This window comes from Quercus lobata, chromosome 8 (genome assembly GCF_001633185.2).
Source record: "Quercus lobata isolate SW786 chromosome 8, ValleyOak3.0 Primary Assembly, whole genome shotgun sequence".
NCBI lineage: Eukaryota > Viridiplantae > Streptophyta > Magnoliopsida > Fagales > Fagaceae > Quercus > Quercus lobata.
The window spans coordinates 23,981,170-24,007,501 of NC_044911.1; the positions used below are offsets into that span (position 1 = coordinate 23,981,170).

Here is a 26,332-nt window from a genome sequence, read left to right on the forward strand (position 1 = left end):
ACATGTGTTGTTTCTTTTCTCTCTTTCTACACATGTTTCTTTATTATGCAATCTTTTTTTGCTTCACACATGATGCCTTGATAAGTTTTGTTTAAGTTTTTCAGAAAGATAGGTTGTAAAAGTCTACCATGCCATGAACTCTCTTCTTGCAAAGTTTTTCAATAGTTTGTGTTAGGGTTAGATTTATTTTGTATTTCAACAAGTGGTTATGAGTTTAGTGATTTAAGACTTCTCTTATGATTATTTGTTTTGTTATGGTTTTGTCACGGATTGCAAAAGGAGGAGATTGTTAGGGAAATATTTATGTAACTGGTTAATCCTTTAACAAAACACACTTTACTTGTAATTTGGTAGATTTAGAATGAGTTTAGTACTTCAAGAAACAAGTGTTCAAGTTTACTGCTAAAGCTCGACAGAAGCTTGACACAAGTTCTATCTGTCGAGAATTACGAAATTAGGTTTTCCAAATCTGATTACACATATATCCTTGAGTATTTGTGTAGGGTTTCTTATCTCACAACTCTAGACATATATAAGGATTATTTTAAAAGCTGTCACAGATGATGCAAGGTGTTGCAAAAGAATAATCCAGCATATTGTGATCGGAGGTAGAAATTGCTCTAGTTCATCATATTCTCTGTAGAAGCTACTGCGTCTTTACGCTAAGGGTTTTGTGACCAAGGAACTGATCTTCATTGTTGATGAACTGAAAAACTTTGTAGCCAATATCTTCTTAAAGTTGGTGTGTTAGTCACATACTAGGATTTTTGCATCATTGGTTAGTCATGTTTTGGGATTTGTGCATTGAACGGAGAGATTGCCGCTACAATACAAGTCCAATTGGATATTAAGGTAAGGGTTCAACTGTAGGTTGGTATTGGGTACTGGGATTCCTTTTACTTGTAACAACTTATGATTGATAATAGTGGATTCTTGGGAGTGGTGACCTTAAATTCACCCGGTGGGGGTTTTGCCTCAGTGGTTTTCTCCATTCGTAAACAAATCACTTGTGTCAAATTTAATTTCCGCTGCATTTAATTATTTGGTGATTTATTTGTGCTACCATGCTATTGCATGTAATTGAATCTAATTAATTAATTTGGGTAATTAATTAATTTGCTAAGGGGTCAATTAATTTTAACCCAATAGGCAAGATGGTAAATCTTCTCACGGTAGGTATTATAAAAAAGCCTTAGCTGTGCACGGTGAGCAACAACGGAGGAAGAGGGGAAAAACAAGAAAGAATAGAAGCATAGAAAGAAAATAGAAAGCAAAAAGGAAAAATAGAAAGGGTAAGCAAAAGAAAGAAAGAAAACGAGAAAAAACAAAAGTGTGATAAGGCATACACCAATAGGCTGCTCCCTTCTCTCCCTCTTAATAGTCTACCCTCTAGTCAGTCAAGAGATTTAAGAATAAGCCACTTAGGTCCATTCTTCCAAAGTGAGCAATTTCTACGATAGGATCACCTTGAGAGGTTGCCCACATTGGAGATTGGTTCCCTTCTTGGACTTAAATCTGCCAAAGAGCTAAGCCTAGCAGACCAATCCACTTTCCCTCTTTTATCAAGACTATTTTAGCATAAACACAGCTTTTTTCATTGCTGCTAACTTATTTCTGCCACACTCATATTATCATTTCTCTTTCTTGTTGCAAAGTTGTTTAAATATTATCCTTGGTTAATCTTTTTATTACCCTGTTTATGAATCCTGCCATAATGTTTTTGTGACAGCACCCCCTGCCTAGGCACGTGACTTGGGGTTTTTGCAAAAAGGGGTCCTTGCTTGTGCACCAGTTGGCTTGAGGTGAGTTTCAATTGCACCAATCCTGAATCTTCTACCCCAGAACTATTGGGTCACAGTACGGTAGGAAACAACCCAATTCAGAATACAAAAAATGCCTACTACACCTTTTACAGCCCAATCACCTCAACATTCAAGCACAATCATCAAAGCATTTAAGCGCATGAACATCCAACAACGTGATCACTTAAGCCTCTAAGCATATAGACATATCAAAATCCAAGTGTGTGCACATATGTGTGGATATCAAACATGTGAATATCAAGGCATATGAGCATGGGAGCATGCGATCATCAAAGCATATTAGCATAGGAGCATGGCATCATCAAATGGGTGAACATGGGAGCATGTGATCATCAAAGCATGTGAGCATGGGAGCTTGTGATGATTAAGGCATATGAGCAGAGGATGAGCATGGGAGTATGTGAGCGAGTAAGCATTCAAACATGTTAGCCTTAACGCATGAGGTTTTACAAACATATGACCATACAAGCATATCATCATCCAATTATGTGCAAATGTGGATATAAACAAAGAGTTGATGCTTAATGAGAATTAATTAATATGAAGAGCAACATTTGATTGTACATGAGCAATTATGCATGAGGGTATACAAGTATGTAAGTATGAAACCATACACGCATATGAGTATTTAAGCACTTAAGTACACATACCTCTTACCACCCAATCACCTCAGCATTCAAGCACAATCTTCAAAGCATTTGAGCATACGAACGTCCAATTGTATGATCACTTAAGCCTCCAAGTATATAGACATCATCAAGTGTACATGTGTGTGGATATCAAACATTTGAATATCAATGCGTGTGACCATGAGAGCATACAACCATCAATGCATATAAGCATGGGAGCATCGTCAAAGCATATGAGCAAGGGAGTAAGTGATCATCAAGGCATGTGAGCATAGGATCATGTGATCATCAAGGCATGAGCATGTGAGCATTTAAACATGTGAGCATCCAAGCATGTGAGAAATCAATCATGTGAACATGGGAGCATACAATCATTGAAGTGTGTAGACATGTGAGCAGGCAAGCATGTAAGAATATGTGAGCATGAGAGCATAAGGGCATGTCAGCATGTGATCATCAAAGCATCCAAACATATTTGTGTGGGGGCATTCAGATATGTGAGCATGTGATCGTCAAAGCATGTAGACATGAGAGCATACGTTCATTAAGGCATGTAGACATGAAAGCATACAATCATCAAAGCATGTGATCATCAAAGCAAGTACAACAATGAGCATGTGATCAACAAAGAATGTGAACATATAAGCACATGAGAATTTAAGCATCCAAGTACACATACATTTTATCGTTAAATCACCTTAGCATTTATGCATGATCATCAGAGCATGTGAGTGCACGAGCATCCAACTGTATGAGCATATCTGCCTCTAAGCATATAGATATTGTCATCAAAGTGTGTGCACATGTGGATTCAAATAAAGAGTTGATACTTAATGAGAATTAATGAATAAGTCTTATGAAGGAGTGACACTTCATTGAACATATGAGCATTTAAGCATGAGAGTATACAAGTATGTAAGCATGAGTGCATACAAGTATGTGAGCATACAAGAATATGAGTATTTAAGGATCTAAATACACATACCTTTTACTGCTAATCACCTTAGCAATCAAGCACAATCGTTAAAGCATTTGAGCGCAACAACGTGCAATTGCATGATCACTAACATAAAAAACATCATAATCCCAATCAACACTAACATAAAAACCATTTTTCTTTTAATCTTTGTTCTTTCTTGTTGGCTCATCCTTTGTATACTCTTCCCCTGTATTAGGTTGCTATTAGTTATGTTTAGAATTTATGTACTTATAAAAAACACAGAATGGGCAACAACAGATAAATCACGTGTATTGACCAATAGAGTTTGTGTTGAACAAAAAACAATAAGTTGAAAAGTGAGGTCATACATATGTACGCTACAATTTATTAAGGATTAGTAACCCAAAAAAATCCCTATCACTGCTTCATCATTTTCTACTAACACATGAAGACTGACAAGCTAAATTTAATTTAGTTTAGGATCAGAAAATATAAATCAACTAAAAACCACCGTATTTGATTTTTTTTCCCCATTGTTTAATATAAGGTGTCAAAGTTGCCTACACTAAGTTCTAACAACCTAAAAATTATATCATGTTGACTGGGCAATTATTTATTCTCTATTTACAATTACTTATGGCATAGTATAAAAAGAGGAACCCAAAAGGAATGAGAGCAGGTGATTGACATGGTATTATGAAAGAAAAATCATGTGATGAGCATTTTATATGAAAAAATCAGTTAAATAATGTGACTTTTATAGGAATCATCATAGATTTCTTTCCCAAACTATGCTACAGCATTTATATATCATCTTTGTGCATGCCATAAACCAAAATTAACAATGAAATCTGTATCCCTCTCAAGTCTTACCTAAACTAAAAGAGAAACAAACACTGTATAACATGACATACATCCAAGACTCCAAACAAGAATAAGACATATTTTCTTATATTGTATATCATAATTCACAATGGTTCAATCAATATAGAAATAACCCACTCCCCCCCCCCCCCCACAAAAGTAGAGACAAATATGATTACTAATACATTCACATGATTCACACACACAAATCCTTAGTCAATTAGCAAAAGCCAAAGAAAAGTTAATGCAGAGTTATAGAACTTACAGTGGTGTGAGGTAGTTCATGTTGGTAGACTTGATAATATGGTCAAGAAATTCCTTCTCATCTTGAAGGACAATATTTATAGCAACCTGAGAAAGAACATTATATTTATATAAATTAGAATGTTGACCAATAATTACAAAATGCTGAAATACTGCAAGAACAAGATGAGGAAGAGATGTAAAACTAAAGACAAAAGAGCTATAGACATTGTCTATTGGATATGAAACAACATATGCCACAGGAACTTAGACATTGAGAAATTGGCCTAAAACACTGTAACCCAAGTTATATAGATGGGGAATTACCCAAAAGCAAATGCAAGCATAATGTCACAAACATCCTACTTGAGTCATAAATCACTAGCAAAGGTAACTGATTAGATAGCGAACATCCTAAAAGCATCACATATGAAAATCAATGAATGAAGATGTCCCCTGGCCTATTTATCAAAAACAAAGTTAAGTCCCTGACTTAACATAGAAAAGCACCAGCTTCCAGTTAGTAAATTTGCTAGTGAAAAGAGAGTTGAAGTGCAGCACCATCAAAATGGGCCTCGATCTTTGCAAATAAAATGGAGTACAAGTTTTGTATCCAATAAGGAATGATAATTGATTTTAAATGATGTGGTGCCACGTACAACCTTGGATTCATGAAAACTAAATATTGACGATGAAATGGCCCCCCTTCATTTTAAAGACAAATAAGTGGATCATTTTTCTAGAATAATATTGAATAATAAGTCTTCCAGCATATAGACATATCATCATTCACATGTGTGCAAATGTGTGTGGATATCAAAGCATTTGTCCTATGTCGCTCGAATATTAATGATAATGTGGAAACATAAGGATGTACGTTAGGTAGTAGTAGTATCATAAAATTATTTAATTTTCTGTATATATAAAATTAGCTATTTCAAAATAAGAAAAAATATTTTGTTGTGCATAAACACTAATGCCTGCACTAGTTGAGATTGATATCTTTCAAATTCTTATAAGAATAACAAGAAGGCCAAAAATGCAGCTAATGACTATTAGCTAGAAGAATAGCATATGATTCCCTCATAAAGATATGAAAATCAAATCTAGATTCATAACCATAAGAGAGTAATGTAAGTTTTTGTTGGTGTAAGTCCACATTTCTATAAATTTCTAAATAACAGTAAACATGTTAACACTAAAATATTAACGCTAACTTTAATTATGCTTCATTCTTCTTCTCATTCAATAGAGAAATGCATATTAGCCCTTGTAATCAATATAGGACTAAACCAAAGAAATCATATTCCTATATGTATAATTAAGTGAACAGTCTATGAATTTTAACCACGTCAACGTCACACACAGACTTCATTCACAAAAGAAACACAAAATAGGAAATTTTTATCCTACTTGGGAACACAATTTGGGTATTTCTCAAAGTTTAAAGAAGTTTGAAATTTTACCCAAAAGAAATTATCTACAATGCATTCATTATCATAAAACAAGCTAAACAAAGCAATTCCAGACAAAACTCTTTCACAAACTAAACTAAAGCCATTCATGATACAAAAAACTACTCATAAAACCCCATGCACATATAAGGATACATACATACACACACACATATATATATTTGTCCTTTTGCTTGTATGCTATATGCTCTGCATTTGTTCTTGAAGTTACAAGCAGGGAACAAGAAACTAGCAATAAATATCAGCTCTTTAACTCTGCATGGCATTATAAGATCATCTTATTATTGATTTTGCATGAATTACATCTAACTAATCTATTTGATCCCAAAGTAGTAGGAAAGAAGGTTTGAAATGAAATTCAACATCTCCTAGATACCAAAGGTTAAGTCATACTTATCAAGTAATTCAAATAAAGCAATTGGGACCCAATGGACTTGCTAAATAAAGCATGCATAATGAATGTATATGAGTAAATAACAAAACCAATTCTATGATCTGCATATAGAAAAACAAAATGCTTGCAGTTTTAGGATATGTAGATAGCAAAACAAAGTACTTATTGTTTTAGAATTGAGATTGAGTATTTTATGTATCAATGACTTCACCTCTAGAGGAAAACAATATGGACAAGAGAATTCTGTTGCATTTATCTACACATCAGCCACAAGAGCAGTTAGTTAAAAGCTGCTAATCCTCTATTTGAACTACTAATTGTTATGTGACTTACATTCAATCCCCGGAGAAAGTTTCCTCTTTCTACGTGGGAGTAATAAAAGAATAGGATAAATTATGCTAACTACTCTTGAGGTTTGAGTAATGTTAGGGACTTCCCTCCTATTTTCAGAAATAACATTTTGTCCCTAGCACTGCTAATAGTTTACACTATGGATGGAATTAAAAAAAAAAAAAAAAAACATATGAACAAATTTTTCATATGTCTAACTTAAAGCATCTTAAAACTAATCCTTTCGAGCTCTAGTTCTCCCTCTCTTGCAATGGCTATTGACTTTACTTATTTCAAAATAACTTAATTTTTTATTTAAGCTTTTCCTTCTTTGGATGCATAAGGCATCAATATACTGCATATGTGTACATGCATTAAGCACTATATAGCTTTCTTTGACTAGTAGCTAAAGTACATTACAAATGAAAAATGGGCTACCTCTATGCAGCCTTGGGCAGAATAACTAGTTTTTGAGCATAGCAAATGCACTGAAAAACTTTACCCCAGTTCTACCATCAGATTGATGTGGCAGTGATCCTTCTTGCAATTACATTAGTTTCTTGCACTTGCTATCAATCATCAAAAAATTCTTACATGAATTAATCACGTCCATACAGATTCATTACTCGAATATCAAAAATACAAAATTGACAAAAGAATAAACAAGATTCTACAAAAAAAAAAAAAAAAAAAGAATGCAGGCTTTGTATTCATTCGAACAAAACAATAACAAATAAAAGGGGAAAAATAGATTACCAATTCCAAGCTTCATAACTTGAAAATGAATTTATATTATTCATAAGCTCTAGTGAGTTTTATAAACAAAATGAGTGTTAAAAATCTCTACCATGTGAAGTTGAATAGAGCCATTGAAGTGCCTTGGGTCGAAACAAGTCAATTTTTTTGTAGTGTACAGTACTTGTCAACATGTGTAACGGACACAATGTAATATGCCCATCTCTAAAAATTTGATTATAGACATCAGATTCAACCCAACAAGATTAAGACAATAAAAAGGGGACCATGGAAACAACTCTCATGCAGTAAGCATACCATTTGGTAAGATTGTTGGTGCATCACCAATCTCATCCACTTGTGATATTTTCAGAAGAGTATTAAAATAGCAAAAAAGGAAAAGAAGAAATACCTCATTCTTTACTAATTCTGAAAAGAATTTGAATTGGTATACATCAATATCACCAAGGAGTGCTAGATTGAGACCAAATACCAACCACCTTTTAAGGAGTTGCAAAGCAAAATAACTCTTCTTTTGAGGCATAAACCACCTGCCCAACTAGCTTTTATGACATATAAACCTTATAAAGGTATTAAGACCATCAAACTAATCTGCGTTCAAAAAGAGAATATTATTTCACATTGTGACAATCTAGACGGTTACAAAGTTTAAGGGCTTCTCAATGAGCAAAATCAGGGTCTAAAATTTGATACTAGTTCATATTATCAAATAAATGCATAAATAAATTCATAAATGAAAACAAAAGAATCAGTTCCAAAAGCTTTTCTCTTTTGTGGAGGAACAAAAGTAAATCATGAAAGGCTTAGACTCAGAATTTATACAAACCATGGTTTCCAGGAATAACAAAACACTGAGGTCCATCATATTGCTTTAGTTCAGACACCCCACAAGGTATACCTTAGGCTTGTTTACAGCTACATGCTTTGGCTTATACCACAGAGGGGGTTGTAGATAATATTCAAAAGGACGGAAGTTTTGCATGTAAATGCTAACAGATTAGGGTACCTATAATAAAACCAGACAATTCAGCTTTGTTTTTACTTATATAATTAGAACTCACACAACAATATGGAATGAACATACCCTAGAGGGAAGGAGATGCCATTTAGACATACTTGAGTGTTTATGTGAATAGTTTAGCATATGATAATTAATTCTCCTTCTATGCTTGCCATAGAATATTTTTCCCTTCTTTCTTTTCAAACCCAATTGTTGACAATTAAACACTCAACATCAGCACAAATTAGAGAGCTCTTAAGCAACCCCAACCTCCCCACCCCCCCCCCCCCCCCCCCCACCCAAAAAAAGAAAAAAAGAATCAATGGCATAAGCAAAAATATTCAATTGAAGCAAATGCCATAAATTGCCTACTTACATTTCAAATTCTAAAAGCAAAATTACAATATGGTGATCCTAAAATTACCAGAAGATGTGGTCTGTAACATGCTAAACAAGTAATCATTGAGTCCATTCCAAGAACTTCTAAACAAGTAATCATGGAGTTACGCTCTAAAGAGAGCAAACCTTAAATCCAGCACACTTATAAATTAATGCCCGAGTGGTTGGCACTACAAAGTACGTAGAGGCAATGGTGCCAAAAAGGAGTCAATATGGCAGTTAAGAGGTGGTGTACAGACATATGATAAAGGCAGTGGGGCCAAAGTGGTATGGCTGATGGTATTATGGTGAGTTGAAAGATGTAACAATGGTGGTGGTGGTGTTGTCCTTTTAGGTCTAGTTACTTTCAGAGTTGGAAATTCAATAATGTTGTGTTTACATAAGAGATTTTTAGGTAGGATTTTACTTGGTTGCAATTTTGGAAATTCCAACATTGATTTCGCTTGTTTGCTTTAACAATATAGTGAACTTGGTTTTATCCATAGCCCAAGTTCAAATTCCATGGAGGACATACAAAGCCCCAAAAGAGAAAATCGCGGAAGAAGCTATCATTGTACAAATTTCAACCACCATAATTATCTCAACCCACCATTGCTTTTCACATCATTACCAATGCTGTTGCTAATGCTAATACCATCACCACCATTGTCAATGCTACCACCACCATCATGTGTTGTTACCTTTGCCATTTGCCATAACATCCACCACCATAACATCCACCACCATACTACCGTCATCACCAAATCATTGCCACTACCAGGGGTGTCCACAGGTCGGGTCAAGTCAGTTTGGACTCAAACACATTATGTCAGTCGTCAGGTGGTGAAGGATGAGACCCATCACTATATAATATGCTAAGACATCAGAAAATATGACTTTCCACTATACAGAAGAAATTGAAAAATCCTATGAAAACGTCTTCAAAAAAATCTTTTTGATTGAAGCAATCTAATTAGTTATGAAGCACCTGTTGAATGCTCTTAAAAAGAAAATATTTTGGAGGGACAGTAATATTACTCAAAGGAAAGGCTCTGCACTTAGAATGGAACAAAATGGTCTTCAGATCTAGGAGTATTAGTCGGGTCAAGTCAGTTTGGACTTAGACACATTATGTTAGTCGTCGGGTGGTGAGGGATGAGACCCATCACTGACTAAGTAGAAACAACAGCTTGAATGTGTGGGTGTCTGTAGGTGGTAGTCCAATTCAGTTGAGAGCGGTTAAAAAAGGCAATGGAGAGCATACATGTTTGAGTTTGCAAGATCTCTATTGTATCTGATTGGAGATTTGTGAGATCTTGAACCAGACTACGGAGATCGTCTCTACCAATTTGGGAAAATATTTTATCGATATTGCATCTTCATTGGATAGGTTAGTTTCATTGGATTCCTAAGTGGGAAAGCTGACATTTTGACCCGTTTGAGGCAGATTTTGGATTGTTGAACCTGCCACCATCCTAAAAAAAAAATATAGATATACATTTTCTTAGAAAATTCTTTTCAACTAACAACATAAAACAACTATCTTGAAAAGTGGAAGGCATCTTCCCTCTCTAGTAAAACTAAATATAGTTCAGATTTAAAACTCACAAGCAAAAATAGGAAAAGAGGAAGAAACACCTGATGTGGAAGTGAAAGTGGAGTTAAAGCCACCAAGTTCTATAGAACACCAATTCTTGAGGGACAACACAGATCAGCAAGCCCTAAAATTAAAATGTACATCAATGAACATTGACTTATTCTATAAACTTTGGATTAATATGGTGACTGGTCCACAAAAAGTAGATGCCAGAATTTGAGAAAACAAAAGATTGTTGTGAGGTGTCTGGTGTTTTGGACTTGGCTCTATCAGGTAATGCAAAAAGGTTTCTTATAGAAGTCAGAGGCCTAGAGTCACCACAGGCCATGACGCTAGTATCAGATAGAGAAAGAAGAGCAAGGTTTTCTCCCTCACATGTGGACATAGGCAATCATGGTTGTAAGGTTGAATTTATTCAATCATTTGTTGGCTTTATTCCGTGCCAAATTTACTTGTAATTTAGTAATTAGATACCTTGTATTTAGGTGGGATTCATGTAAGGGTAATGTGTGAGAGAGTGTGAAGAAATCTCAGAAGTGTGCAATTCAAGGGAGTCTCGCGATTGGATCTTGCAACTGGCAAGTCGCCAGAATGGCACACGTGTGGAGCATGCAAGGGGAGCTGAAGGGTCACGCCAGCTGTTGCACTACAGGACAAAACTTCCAATTTGGCTAGGCAGTTAGCTCGCGACTCGTTCTAGTCGCAAGCTCGAGTTGCCAGAATGCTCTGTTTGGTTGTAACTGATTCTTCTCATTCCTCATACACCCTACTATAAATACCCTTATACCCATGAAATGAATAGAGCTTCCAGCGAGAATTTTGAGAGAGAAACCCTAGAGAAAAACAAGATTGACTCATCCACAATCTTCATCTTTTGATTCTCCAAATTCCTTTACTCTCACCCTTTCTATTGATATATCCTTGAAAGGTACATTAGCCAAATCCTTATCTCACCATACCCATATCTGTGAGAAGGTATTTTGGTGCTTGGGAAGTAGTTCAGAAGGGACCAATTCAATTTGGTTAATGTAATGGGCTTTTGCGGGATCCAATAAGTTAGAGAAGACAAGATTCGGCGTAACCCTGTTGGAGCAAGAAGCTTGGAGGGCTTAGGTGCACTGGAAGATTAGGCTTGGAGGGTCTTTTACTATTCATGTATCCCAACTTCATTCACTAGTGGATTATTGACCGCTTGGAGGGCGGCGAAGAAGTTTTACATTGAGTACTTCGGTTTCCTCTTCGATAACGTATCGTCGTGTTATCTTTGTGTTTGCATCTTTCTTCCCTTTCTCTTTACCTTTTAATTACTGTTGTGATTGTGATTAATTATGGTTTAGAGTGTGTTACCTATTTGGGTTTAGCTTATATTCATATTCCACACATATATTGTTTGATTATAAGCTTGTGTTGGTTATTTGTAAATTAGGGGTCTAAGCGTTCATTGGTGTTTTACACACTTTTTGAACATTCAATTGGTATCAGAGTGGATACACTTATTGTGGTTTAATTACTTGAGTGCAATCCTTGACCCCATTTGAGATGGATTGATCTCAATCTTTGAATGCTCCTCCATATTTTGATGGAAGCAACTATGCATTTTGGAAAGTCCGCATAAGGGCATTCCTATGTTCAATTGATAAGACTGTTTGGGATGCTGTAAATATATGGTGGATTAGGTCAAAGGCTGCCAAATCCATATGGGATAAGGCAGCCCTTGCGGCAGCTAATGCAAATAGCAAGGCACTAAATGTTATTTTCTGTGGTGATTCTCCAGAAGAGTTTCATAGGATTTCTCACGTTACAATTGCCAACGAGGCATGAAAAATATTGGAGACAACCTATGAAGGCACTAAAACGGTCAAAGACACCAAGTTGCAGATGATAACCACTTGATTCGAGGAGCTAAAGATGAGTGACGACGAGTCATTCGACTCATTTTATGGCAAGCTGAATGAGGTGGTTATAGGGAAGTTCAACTTGGGTGAAAAGACATAGGACTCAAAGATAGTAAGGAAGATCCTTCGATCATTGCCAGAGAGCTTCCGTGTAAAGGTTGTTGCAATTGAAGAGAGCAAGGACCTTGATGATATCAAAGTTCAAGAACTAATTGGCTTACTTCAAACATATGAGATGTCTCTACCTTCACAAAGGAAGAGAAAATCCCTTGCTCTAAAGACGATCAATGAGAGGTGGAAGCTCACAACTTATCGGTTGAGGATGAGGTTGAGAAGGATGTGGCATATCTTGTGAAGAATTTTTGAAAGTTCTTGAAGTTCAAAAAGAATGGAAAGTTAGTTGAGAAGGGAAAATTCCCAAATTTCGAAAAGGAGAAAAAGGATTTCAAGAGGAAAGATGGGAAGGATTCTTAATCCTCTTAAGGAGTCACATGCTATGAATGCAACGATCATGGACATCTCAAGAAAGAGTGTCCCAATTATTTGAGAGGGAAGGGCAAAGTGTATGCCACTACTTTTAGTGACACTGACTCCTCTAATTTAGATTTAGATAAAAGCTGTGATGGAGAGGGAAACTTCTCTGCATTCATGACCATTGCTCTCGTGGAATCTTCGGATGATTTGAGTGTGCTAGTGGAAGAGCTTGGTGAGCACACTGAATTGATTCAAGCTAATGCTAAAGTAGAGCAGGTCTCCTCTAAGAAGCTTGATGAAGTGCTTGCTCATCAAAAACCTTTCTCAGGCAAAAGCGGATTGGGATACACCGGAGAGAGTAGTTTGAGTGTCAAAGTGTCCAAGGATATGAAGTTTGTGAAAGCTAAGGAACCAATGGTGGAAATCACTACTGTTGAGAAAGTAAGGCGGAGAAGAAGCGGAATGTGATTGACCAAAGGTTATTGACTAGGCCTCTTAACCAATCAGTGGTCAAACCTAAGGGTAAAGGGAAATCTCTCCCAAAGTCACAAAAAGGTCTGAGAACTCAACATTTCTGCCATCGTTGTGGAATTCAAGGACACACCAGACCCAATTGCCATAAGCTTCAAGCATTGAAGAATTCAAGTGCTCAAAGGTTGAGAGGACCAAGACATGGCAAAGGGAATTGGATTGCTGAGTAACCAAAAGGTCAAGAAGGTGATCTCAGAGTGAGGGATGTGATAAAGATGATTGATGCCTTCACTAATTGTTTGGCAAGCTTCACCAGAAGGTTTGAAAGTCACAACGATCGTACCCAATCCTCTAGGGATATCATCCCAAACGCAAGTGTCGTGTGGGTGAAGAAGGGTACACATGCATAAGCATTACAACATGTCCATGCATTAATACTTCCTATGTTTTGTGACATTGATTGGTTGTGTGCTTTGTGTTATCTCTACAGCAAGTGTTGAAAATTTTTGTTTACTATTTGCTTTGAATGTTTTTACATTTTTTTTTATCAATCTTTTCTTGCTTTTGTGTCAAAAATCCAAAAACACATAAAAAGTAGAAAATCCAAAAAGTTTGATCGGCATTATTGTGTTTTTGTCACAAGCATGTTTTGCTTTGTACCTTTGTACCAATGGCTTTGTGCATTTATGAGCATAGCTTGTTCTTTATGCACTCATATAATTGTGGGAAAAATCTTGACATTTATGTGATTTTTGTAAATAGATTTTCAAACTTGTCATGAATGATTAGTCAATGGTTTTGTTAATCTTGAAACTTGCATAGACTTGTGCCTATATATCTTCCGATCCTTTTATTTATTTTTTTGCTTAAAGAGCTCAACAAATGTAAATCTCAAAATGAAAAGAGATAATGAGCTGCAAAAACCATCACACAAACTAGTATTTGACTAGGAAAAAGGGAAAACAACTTTTATGAAAATGTATGATGTCCAAAAAGCCAAAAGCTTGTTCATCAAATTGAAATATCAAAAATTTTAGGCATTGATATTAAAATGAGATGTATTGATTCAAAATGATCAAATGTTATGATGTACATGGAGCCAAATGAAAAGCTTCAAAATAATGATATCAAGTTTTTGTGGGAATTCATATATGTATACTTCTATAATTGAGATTGGTCACTTTTCCTTGTGCTAATTGTGTATGACTTGGTTGAATTGATCATTGAAATTTCACATTAGAGTAAAGACTATCTTATCTTTGGTACTCACACACATCATGCATGTCTATGTTCAATGAATTTCTTATTCATTTGTGTGATTGTACTTGATTAAATATGTTGCACATGTTCAATTATATGTTGATCAAACACAAAAAGATTTTTGAGTGTTTTAGTTGTTTTTGGAAAGTGTTTTTATTTTGAAAAATTTCAAAAATTTCAAAAACTATGCAACCCTGTTTTGCCGACTTGCCTCACGGGTCAAGCCAGTTGCGAGCCCCCAATCGCGAGCTTACATAGAAGGTTTTCGCAACTCTCTGGAGGTTTAAAGCCCAAGTTGCGAAAAAGACTTAGAATTTTTTTCAAAAATTTGGGTTTTTAGATTTCACCCGACTCAGTTTGGCGACTTGTTCGCGAGTGGAAGCTTAAGTCGCGAGGGTTACTCAGAAGGTTTCGCGGCTCCCCACACGATTGACTCGCGGGTGGAACTTCCAGTCACGAAAAACACTGACAAATTTTTCAAAATTTTGTCACAAGGGTTTTTTGCTGCTTGCTTTGGCGACTTGTTCGTTACTAATTCCAGTTGCGAAAATCGCGTGTTTTGCACAATGGGGGTTATTTTCAGGGCAATTTTAAAAACATTTCAGTTTTTCCCTCGCTCATTGTGACTGTTCATTGTCTTGTCTGTTCCTCTCCCTCACAAACTCACCATGTTCTCACAAAAATCCTCCATTTTTCTTCATCATCTCTTCTTTAATCTTTAAGAAAAGGTATGAGTTCTTTACTTTTCTCGAAGTATTTCATGTTTATAACCCTTAATTTCTTGGATTTTGAGATTTTGTTGAAGTTTTGAAATTATGATGTTGGAATATGGGTTGGGTATATTTTGTTGAGTTTGTTTTATGGGTTTTGTTAATCTTGGTTGTGTGATGCATATTATCCTGTTTATGGTGTGTTGTGCATATCACGCTCATAGTAAAATGTCTCAAAGACACTTGTGTTTCTGAGGTCTCCATGGTTGTCAATGTACTTAGCCTTGCCTGCACATGCTTCTTATATGCACACCACATGCACTAGTGTTGCACATACCTACATAAATGCCATGTTTTTGCATCTCATACAGGCTAGCTACACATTACTACTTAGTTCGTCCATTCAACATGCTTGAGTGATATTTCTTCCTAACTATCATTGTGTGCTTATTGCTTGTTCACTCCCAAGTGCAGGAGATCGTAGCAATATATTTCTTGGAGTACCGAGGTCGAACCACAAGGAACAGGGTAAATTCAAAGACAATATAATTAAATAACAATTTGAGTGAAGAAGAAAAATACTTTTGCTTGGTAATTGTTAACAAGAATAATAATAAAAACTGATTTTAATCAATAATGTAAATACTAGGGCATTGGGGTGTTTCCCTATATCAATATGAAATTCATTGTGATCTAAGAAAATATCTATTTCATAATTGATTGTTCTTGTACAATTAAAAACTTATGATTCGGTTGAACTGAGACAATTTAAGAACGCATGATAACCTCGATTAATAATGCGGTTAGAAAAGTTTTCAGAAAAACCCATTCACTTTAAAAATTGATTTCTATTTGAAACTATTAGAAATTCATCTAAACAATAAGAAAAACATGATTGAACTTATTGAAAGCATGGAAGAACTAATACATCAAAAGAAATCTAATTGAACAATCAAGTATGTTATTGATCAAATCTTAGAAAGAATCACATTGAATATTCATGCCGTATAGAAGAAACATAACCCCTAACTCTAGCAAAGAGTTTAGGCTGCCATTAGAGAAAGAAAAATACAAGGTTTTCTCTCCAAAATTCGTTCTACCAGCCTCCCTTCATAACCCTAATGTCTAAGTGTAAAAAGAAAATAAAACATTTACTATTTTAATTTCCGTCCAAGTTTACAACGGTAACTTGTGAGTTAATTTCAGCCTTCAAAAATTTAGAATTTCGAAAAACTCAAAACTGAAAAGTTGTAGATATTTAAGTCACGGTTCCAACCCATCTGGCCTTGTGTCAATTGGATTTTTGAAGAAAGAGATACGCCCAAAATACTGATCAGTGCTCAAATCAGATTTTTCCTTTTCAGATTCTGCTTCTTTGATTTCTTTCCTTATTTAAAACTTCCAATCATGGTAGACGATCCAAGCACTCCAGCTGCACCTCCTTAGACATTTAAGCATGGTCCTTTAGCTCCACTTTAATTCTAGTTTGGCCCTCATTTTCTCACAAATTCCTGTAAACTCATCTTTCTCACATAATTTCCTGAAAGTAGAAAATTACACACAATGAATAGCATTTTAGTCAAGAAATTATGTAAAGATAAATAATGGGGACTAATGCAAATCATGGCTTAATTATACAAATTAAGCATAATAATAAGGAGATAACGCCCATATAAATATATAACAAGTATACATTTTAAGGCGTTATCACTTATTTCATGGACTAACTTGGATCTAATCAAGTTTGTGTTTGTATACTAGCGTTTTGCACTTGGTTCTCTGCTGTGTGTTTGTCCTCTTGTAGATGTCTCGCTGTTCCTCTCATGGAAAAGAACCTGTGACTGATGTTCCATCATCCCTTATTTCAAAATGAACCCGACATTCGTCTCATGACTTAAACAGTGAGAGATTCAGGACTCCCCTCAACTTTCAGACTTTCTCTAGTATTTTCAAAGAAGCTCCCACCGTGGTGGAACGAATAGTGAAATTTGATACTCTGGGAACAACTTTTATTCCTAGAATTTTTGAAGAAAGAAATTGGGCTGATCTGTTTGGGAACTTCGAGGACCCAATTGATGAATTAGTTAAGGAGTTCTACTTAAATGCTAGATTCACTGGGGTTGAATTGAAATGTTGGGTACGAGGAAGGGAATTCATCATCACCCCAAACTACATTGCAAAGGTCCTTCAAATTAATCAATCGGCAAAGGCAGACCTCACTCCATATAATGATAGACTTCCTCAAGTGCAGGATATTCTTAAAATTCTTGGGCCAGATCATGAGATTTCAACCAAAGGCACGTCCATTGGAACAACAAAGTTTGCACCTGAACTGAAGACTCTCACATTGATCATGTTCTTCAACCTTTATCCATTGTCTAACATTGGATTCATTAAACTTGGAAGAGCTCAGTTCCTATGTGATCTCATCATCGGGGTTCCGATAGATATTTGTGCTTACATTTTTCAGACAATAGGGAAAACAGCAGCACGAACGGCAACACAAACATGTCTTCCCTTTTGTAGTCTTCTCATGAAGATCATGGTTCTTGAAGATATTCGCTCACCAAAAGATGGGAAAATACCAGTTCTTCTTCGCCCAATATCCTTGATTTCTCTTCAAGCGAGCAAAGGTCACTCTTCCAAAGCACCTAAGAGTGAATCTTTCCCTCATGCTACTTCTTCCGGTCATGGCTCAGCCACTCACACTACACCTGTGAATATTGAGACTGCATCTCCTTACACTTTTGAGTTGCAGACAACTAGCACTCAGCTTATACAACCTAGCTCTCAAGCTAACAAGTTAAGCACTTTGATTGAGGGTTTGTATCAGCGTATTTTCAGATTTGAAAAGGTTCTCTACTCCACCAACAACCAAGTTCAAATGCGTCTCACAACCATTAAGACACAGTTAGATACTATTCAACAAAAGTTGGAGGACAGCCTTTAGCAATTTGTGCCAAAAAGGGGAGAGATAGCATACAGTAAGGGGGAAAGCAACACAAGAATGGGAAGTGTGCATATTGAAAGGAGGAGTTGTGTGAGCTCAAAAGAAGAATACTGATACATACATACATACATACTTTTCGCTTGTTTTGTTTTCAGCTTATGTGTTTATAGTTTTTATAACTCTTGGTATTTACATTGTGCTACTGTTTAAAACTTTTGGTTTAATTATTTCAGTTTCTATTCAACACTTTATGATTTGTACCTTTGCTTTGTAGCTCAATACTTTTAGTTAATGTTATGCATTTTCTTTAGTACATCACTCTTGTGCCCTTGTTGGATTTTATATCCTTGATGCAATTACCTCGTGTTTTTGTATCGGTTGAGTGTTGGACATGCAAATGATGCTTTGCATTGAGCTTATTAGCTTGCATGTCCGGATGTTCATTCCTTGTGTGAATGTTCATTGTGATCACTATTTATAGTGATTGTTCCTGTTTGGTCAAGTCATGCTTTACTGCTTCAATTCTTTATTGCTTGATTGCATATGCTTGCTCCATATGCATTTCAAGAATTCTGCTTACAATGATCATCTTGTGTTATTGTTTTCAGGAAAAACTTGTTCTTATGGTTCAAGAGCTTCACAGTTTCTAGAGTTAGGTGTGAGTGAGTTTTGGCAACTGTTCCCAACTCACATGTTAAGTCTAGAGTCTGTTTTAGGGTTTTGTCACAGAATAACCAAAGGGGGAGATTGTAAGGTTGAATTTATTCAATCATTTGTTAGCTTTATTCCGTGCCAAATTTGCTTGTAATTTAGTAATTGGATACCCTGTATTTAGGTGGGATTCATTTAAGGGTGGTGTGTGAGAAAGTGTGAAGAAATCTCAAAAGTGTGCAATTTAAGGGAGTCTTGCGACTGGAACTCGCAACTGGCTCGCGACTGGCAAGTCGCTAGAATGGCACACGTGTGAAGCATGCAGGGGGAGCTAAATGGTCATGCTAGCTGTTGCACTACAGGACAAAACTTCTAGTTTGGCAGACAGTTAGCTCGCGACTTAAACTCGCTACTCGTTCCAGTCGCGAGCTTGAGTCGCCAGAATTCCCTGTTTGGTTGTAATTGATTCTTCGCATTCCTCATACTCCCTACTATAAATACCCTTATACCCACAAAATATATAGAGCCTCTAGAGAGAATTTTGAGAGAGAAACCCTAGAGAAAAACAAGATTGACTCATCCACAATCTTCATCCTTTGATTCTCCAAATTCCTCTACTCTCACCCTCTCCATTGATATATCCTTGAGAGGTACATTAGCCAAATCCTTATCTCACCATACCCATATCTGTGAGAAGGTATTTTGGTGCTTGGGAAGCAGTTCAGAAGGGACCAATTCAATTTGGTTAATGTAGTGGGCTATTGTGGGATTCGATAAGCTAGAGAAGACAAGATTCGGCGTAACCTTGTTGGAGCAAGAAGCTTGGAAGGTTTAGGTGCACTGGGTAGATTAGGCTTGGAGGGTCTTCTGCTATTTATGTATCCCAACTTCATTCTCTAGTCGATTATTGACTGCTTGGAGGGCAGCGGAGAGGTTTTACGCTGAGTACTTTGGTTTCCTCTTCGATAACACGTCGCCGTGTTATCTTTGTGTTTGCATATTTCTTCCCTTTCTCTTTACCTTTTAATTATTGTTGTGATTGTGATTAATTATGGTTTAGAGTGTGTTACCTGTTTGGGTTTAGCTTATATTCATATTCCGTACATATATTATTTGATTATAAGCTTGTGTTGGTTATTTGTAAATTAGGGGTCTAAACGTTCATTGGTGTTTTAAAAACTATTTGAATATTCAATGGTGAACCATGTTAGATTTGTCTCCCTTTCTATTTTGGGCTTGTTATTTATTTATTTATTTTCTATTTTTGTTCGAATAACAAATATCAACTGAGATAAGCATACATCTTTAAAGATGCTCCAAACGTCCAAGGGCAAGGAACATCAACCTGTTCCTGTCCTCAAACCCAGACATTGGTATCCCCAATCTCCCAAATGGAAATGATTTCTTTTCTCCAGTTTCATATGCCAAGTTAAACTCCTAAAAGATCCAATATCTAGCAATTTCAAATTCTTCAACATCTTTGCCACAAATGGTTCAATTGCATTCTGTCAATTTCCAAAAAAAGAAGTTGGGTATATACATTTTTGAAAGGCAAACCCTTCAAAACTATTGCTTACAAGCTATTGTAATATCTTTCTTTAGTTTGACAACGAAATTGATTAAATAAAATAATAAAAAAAGCTAAAGTTTTTCTTCGAAACCCTTTAAACCATTTTGAAATTATGACGTGTCGTTTCAACTTGACCCAATTAAACCCAACACCATCGATGGTTTGAGAATTAAAAAAAAAAAAAAAAAATAAAACTCGTTGGGTTAAGTTGAAAGGACACATGACATAATTTTAAAGTGGTTTGAAGAGTTTCTCTTAGTGAAACTTTGTCCGAGGTGTGTTTCTGGGCCAAAATGGCCAAATACCACAATTTTCAGAAATTTGTAGTAAAAAAACATTGTTTTGGAACTATATAGGGAAATACCACTTTTTTAGTACTCGAGTTTCATAAACTCGAGTATCATTTGGAACTCGAGTTCTAGAAAAGTGATATTTTCCTATATAGTTCCGAAACAGTGTTTTTTTGCTACAATTTTTTTAAAATAGTGGTATTTGGCATTTTGGCCCGTGTTTCTGTTTAACACGGAGAAACATGAACATCAAAACAAAATTGGGCCAAGGGCTGGAAGTCTTAGATTACCAAATAACAAGCCCAGGAAAAGAGCCCATCTTACATATTACAGAGACAAAAGCGAAATCTTGCTAGTTCTCTCTCTCTCTCTCCAGTGGTTGTGGATAAAGGAGCAAAGACAAAAACAGCTGAGGAGGTTGGTCTCTGTAGAGAGCAAGAGAGAAATGGCAACCCTATCATTATCTTGTTTAGCACTCCCTTCAAAACTCAGAAATCTTTCACTAACTGGCCCTTCTTCAAATCAGTCAAGTACATTCAAATCACTCGGTTTCTCAACTAACCTCTCACACAATTATCTCTTCTCCAATGGTAAATGCACTCTCTACTCATAACCCATCTCTTTGCCTCTCTGAAACTGCATTTTATCCATTTTTTTTTTGTTAATATATCTTTATTTGGTTGCTATGAAAAAGAAACAAGCAATATACACGAAATGTATAGAAAAAAAAACTAGATTTTTATGATTCATGTTGTTACTTTCGAAAATTGAAAATAATCCAGTTGCTAAAGTACAGCTGAATAAAGTTTTTAATTTTAATTTTGTGTTTTGGAATGACAATTCCTTGTTCATTTCTTTTCTCAGAACCCCAATTTTTGGTAATGAAATTTTAAGAGGATTTGAAATTCTGGGTTTTGTGAATTTTTCAGGAAATTTGTCAATGAGGACAACAGAAAGGCCAAGTCGGCATTTAAGTGTAGTGTGTGAGGCGGCTCCAACTAAGAAAGCAGACTCAGCTGCAAAGAGGGCTCGTCAAGCTGAGAAAAGGCGCGTCTACAACAAATCCCGCAAATCTGAAATCAAGACCCGTATGAAGAAGGTGCTTATTATACATTCTTCTAATTTAATTTCTGTATAAATTTATAGTTTTTTTTCCTCCTTAATTTTTATTCTTGTTTGTGTAAAATGGGTTTATTTTTCATTGTTTGTGTTGAATGCTCTAAAAAAGTTTGAGAGTGTGAAAATTTGTAAAGAGGACTATGTTTAATTCTATTTTTGTTGTGGGCTCGCACTTTATCTGGTATTAGGATAGTTTTTATGTTCGATTGTTCAGTAAAATGCTTCTAGATATCAGTGATGATATAATGATATTAGAGCTAATGAGCTCTGGCTTGAATGGCTTCTTCCCTTGTAAGAGCAAGGTAGGGGGTGAGGTTGTGGGTTCAAGACCCATACAGGGTGTGTGTGTAAATTACCAATATATAGAAAAATTAATGGTATAATGATGTTTTATATATTGTTTCAAACTGAAATTTTCCTTTTAGATTATGAAGCTATGTATCAAATCATCTTGATATGAAACTTCTCTTTTTGTTTAAGAGTCATTAACAGGGTCACGATAAAGATCAAAGATCTGCTTTTCTTCAAATTAGTGTGATCTATCTACTATAACATGAAACACACTTCCTCCTATCAACATTGGCAGTCTGACGATTCTCAGCACAACTTTGGAGACCTAAATTCTTATGATTTTTATTTCTTGTTTTTGTTGTTGTTGTTCTTCTATATTTCATGTGTGGTTAAACTAAATCAAATAAAAGGGTAAAATTTATGCACAGTTTCTTAGGTGCTTAGGTGCAATATATGTTTCCCAATTATGTTCAAACGCAGCTGCATTGAAGTTATTTGTCTTTAATATTGTTTGTGTTTCATTGGTCAATGCAACTATGTGTTTGTATTTATTTGGGGAACCTAATGTACAACACTTAACTTTACCTAAATTTTGTCCCAAATTAAAATATCCTTTTTATTTTTTATTTTTTAATGTTTGGTCCATATCTGAATGAAACATCCATGTTGATATCTAGATTGGTATCATTCCTATATCTTTAAATTATTGAGGTAGAATTTGGTGTTTCAATCCGTAGGCCTCATTATTTGCTGAATTTCATGGACAGAACCTTTCATGAGTGAATCCAAAATTGAACTCTCTAAATATTATTATAGTGTTATTCAGAGATGTCTTGGAACTCCAACTGAGCTTAAAAGTTAAAATTTGAAAATTGTGTGGTATCTCATGGTCCTTTATTGGAACTTAGGCACTCTCAAAGTGACCTTAATTGTGACCCCTTTTTTTATTATCGCGTGTTTGGTTGACATGCCCATCTGTCCGCTCTTTGGAGCTTTTTTCTGCAAAATTTCAGTGGTCTAATTCTGATGTTTAGCAATTCCATAGTTTTTGGTATGATATTCTTGCAACTTATATAAAAGAATAGGTATGATATTTTTGTGTAAAATTTGCTAAAAACCTCATTAAATAGTCTGTGTGTGTGTCTTTGTGCACTCATGCAAGAGAGAATTACAATTGTTGTTAGCCAGCAAAGACTCCATCTTGCTGCATGGTTGACCTAGAAGTCTTTTGGTGAACACTATTGTGGGCATTCAAATTGGTTTTATTTGTTGCCCAGTTTTTTATTTTATTTTAAATATTGTCTTCATGTTTGTCATATTTCTAAATGTGATAAAGAAGTGAATATTAGAAAGCTCTCCATTATTCTTTACTGGCTAAAATAGGCATGCATTTAGATCATAAGAAGTTTAATGGCTACAATGAATGAATGTGTTCTTCAAAAATGTGTCAAAGTCCATTACTAGCATCATGCAAGAGTCAGTTTAAGCAATTGTTTTCTTCTTTCTGGATAATGGATATAGTACATACATTGGACAAATTTGAGCACATTATAGAATTTGGATGTCAATAAAATGCTCATTACTTTACCAATAAATATTATTAATTTGCATTGAAGATGAACCGATTTGTCATCTTCAATTTCTTGATAGCTGTTATACTCATTGTAGTCAAAGGCAAGCTGGGTGCTTGCCTAGGCACTCGGGCGAGGTGAGGCGCCACTAAGGCGCCTTAAAGGCTCTAAGGAGAGGCACCTTTAGTGAGGCGCTTGCCTTTAGAGCCTAGGTGAGCATGGCGACTGCCTTAAGGCATGAAAAAGGCACTAAGGCGAGAGCCTCAAGTGTTTTTTTATTTTTATTTTTTATAAATTTTTTGTAGAAGTTTGTTGTGAAACCTATTTTAACATTATTAATTTCAAAAGGCATGTTATAAAACCTATTGTTAGTTAAATTAATTTACAAATTTGTTTTGCTCAAAAAAAAAAAAAAAAATTACAAATTTGTTTTGTAAGACTTATTGTTGTATAGAAGCTTGTTGTAAAATGTATTGTTAGAACTAACTAATAGAGCCTAAAATGTTAATCCTATTTTGAAATAATTTGATAGACCTAATTTCTTCATGCTACATATTGAAAAACACTTCATTATAATATTATAATACACTAGGTACATATGATTTAAGTTCTATATGTATAATAAATATATTAAGAATTTGGCGCCTTGATTTATTCGGGCTAGTGCCTTTTTGTAGCCTCATGCCTTGGGGCAATACAAGGCCTTGCTTGGCGCCTTAAGGTTGCCTTCGCCTTTGACTGCCTTGGTTATACTATGGTTAATTATTTTGGCATTACAGTGGTAGCTGAAGGACAAATATATACAGTTTCTTGAAATTTGTATGAACTCTCTTGAACTGGTTGTGTACCTTACAACAGAGAGCATAAGTGGGTGTGAGCTGGTCAGGGTATCCTGATTGTCTTTGGAGTGGCATTTGAAGTACAAAAATAATTACCGTTGCTTGATATTTATCAATACCCTCTTTAAACATTAGGCATTCAATTGGAGACTCACCAAGCTAGCTGGTGACTAAATATGAGCCTCCTGTAATTTTTACTTGACCTCTTAACAAACAGTTCATCCTTTATATGATCTGTAAAATGTCCATGTAAAGACTATGAAGCACCTGAGTATATGCTGGAACTGGCCTTTTTTGTAAGTAGAACTAGAAAGCAGGTACAAAAGAGAGAGAAAGAGGGAGTTTCCCTTAAAATGCTTGTTGATCCTTACCTCTCCATGTGTGTATATATATATTGTATCTATATAACCAAATACATGTCCATGAAGCAAGTATATGTGACATCACTATGTCAAGTACCATTGCAAATTCTACGCAGACAATCATTATCAATTATCTGGGATATTCATAGGGACTGCAGGAGGGAGCTAACATAGTTGAAAGCTGTGGGCAAGGAAAAAGATTTGGATGAAGTTGGTATAAAAAATAGAGGTGCCTGTCCAAAATTGCTTCTACTATATGTGACTTGACTGAAAATAGCGTGTTATTAATCCCAAGTCCCAGCTAGCTGTGGGCTAATAGGACTTTTTATCGTTGGTTTTTATTTATTTATTAATTTTAAGAATTAGAATGTGCTCAATGCCTTTTTTTACCTCCTTTTTGGTTCACCATGAAGGAATGTCTCATTGTCCTCGCACTCTTAATTGATCTCTTTGTTTGATAGTTTGTATCAGTAATTATTTCTTAGGGGATATTAAAAAAAAGGGAAAGGGAAGATGACTTGTTTTCCATAACTTGAAGTAATGGTTACTATAATGTTACTTTACCCGTTTTATAAAATAATCTTCTATAACAATGATGATATTAATGATTTAACAAGAGAAAGGCAGAAGCTTAGGGTGATGTCCTGTAAAAAATCTATCAAAATCTTGTGACAAAGGTGTTGAATTGTTTCTAAGAAGTTCCTGATGTTTTTTGTGAAATTTATTTCAACTTTTCCAGGTTCTGGAAGCTCTTGATGTGCTCAAGAAGAAAACTGATGCAGCATCTGAAGAAATTGTTCCAGTTGAGAAACTAATTGCAGAGGCATATTCAGTTATAGACAAGGCAGTGAGAGTGGGAACATTGCACAGGAACACTGGAGCACGTAGGAAGTCTCGGCTTGCCCGGAGAAAGAAGGCTGTGGAGATCCACCATGGCTGGTATACTCCGGCTGCCACGGTCAATGCAGTGTAGAATCCCCTGCAGACTGAAAAATTATGTAATCCTATATTAAAGTTCCTTATTCAGAGTTATATGAATCCTATCATTCAAAATTTTGAGGATTCTGAGTACTTGTAGTTGTAGATTAGTTTATAGCTTCGTTTTTATTTTTTGTTGTTGCAAAATCTGTGAGCTTCTTGTAATCTATAACCTCTGAGCTTGACAGTGTATTGCTTAATCTTGTTGATATGGATTCATTGTTTTTATCCGATTTCCTTTCTATGATGCCTATCTTCTGGGGATATAATTGCGAGTCGTGCCAAAAGCTGATACGAATGAATAAACAAAGTGGATCCCAAGTGGAATAATCAATAAATTTGTAAAGAGTCATGATAAATGGGTGCTCTTAAAGACAATTATTTATAAATTATTAAATCATTTTAAGAAAGTTTGATACAATTTTTAAGAGAAATATAAAAAGTCATTAAATTTTTTTTTTCTGATTTTTTA

General features: G+C 35.4%; 1 protein-coding gene across 1 annotated transcript; it reads left to right on the forward strand.

Moving 5' to 3' along the window:
* The first annotated feature begins 21,048 nt into the window (after positions 1-21,048).
* On the forward strand, positions 21,049-26,104 carry LOC115957581 (30S ribosomal protein S20, chloroplastic). Its single transcript, XM_031075865.1, has 3 exons — positions 21,049-21,290; positions 21,630-21,799; positions 25,622-26,104. The coding sequence occupies exons 1-3, from the start codon at positions 21,146-21,148 to the stop codon at positions 25,853-25,855; spliced, it is 549 nt and encodes a 182-aa protein (XP_030931725.1). The 5' UTR covers positions 21,049-21,145; the 3' UTR covers positions 25,856-26,104.
* Positions 26,105-26,332: the final 228 nt, after the last annotated feature.

Bases quoted from the DNA above. Each gene is read 5' to 3' on its own strand.
- LOC115957581 (XM_031075865.1), top strand. From the start codon at position 21,146: ATGGCAACCCTATCATTATCTTGTTTAGCACTCCCTTCAAAACTCAGA. The intron at 21,291-21,629 runs GTAAATGCACTC...TGAATTTTTCAG, and splicing joins CAATTATCTCTTCTCCAATG to GAAATTTGTCAATGAGGACA. The intron at 21,800-25,621 runs GTGCTTATTATA...CAACTTTTCCAG, and splicing joins TCAAGACCCGTATGAAGAAG to GTTCTGGAAGCTCTTGATGT.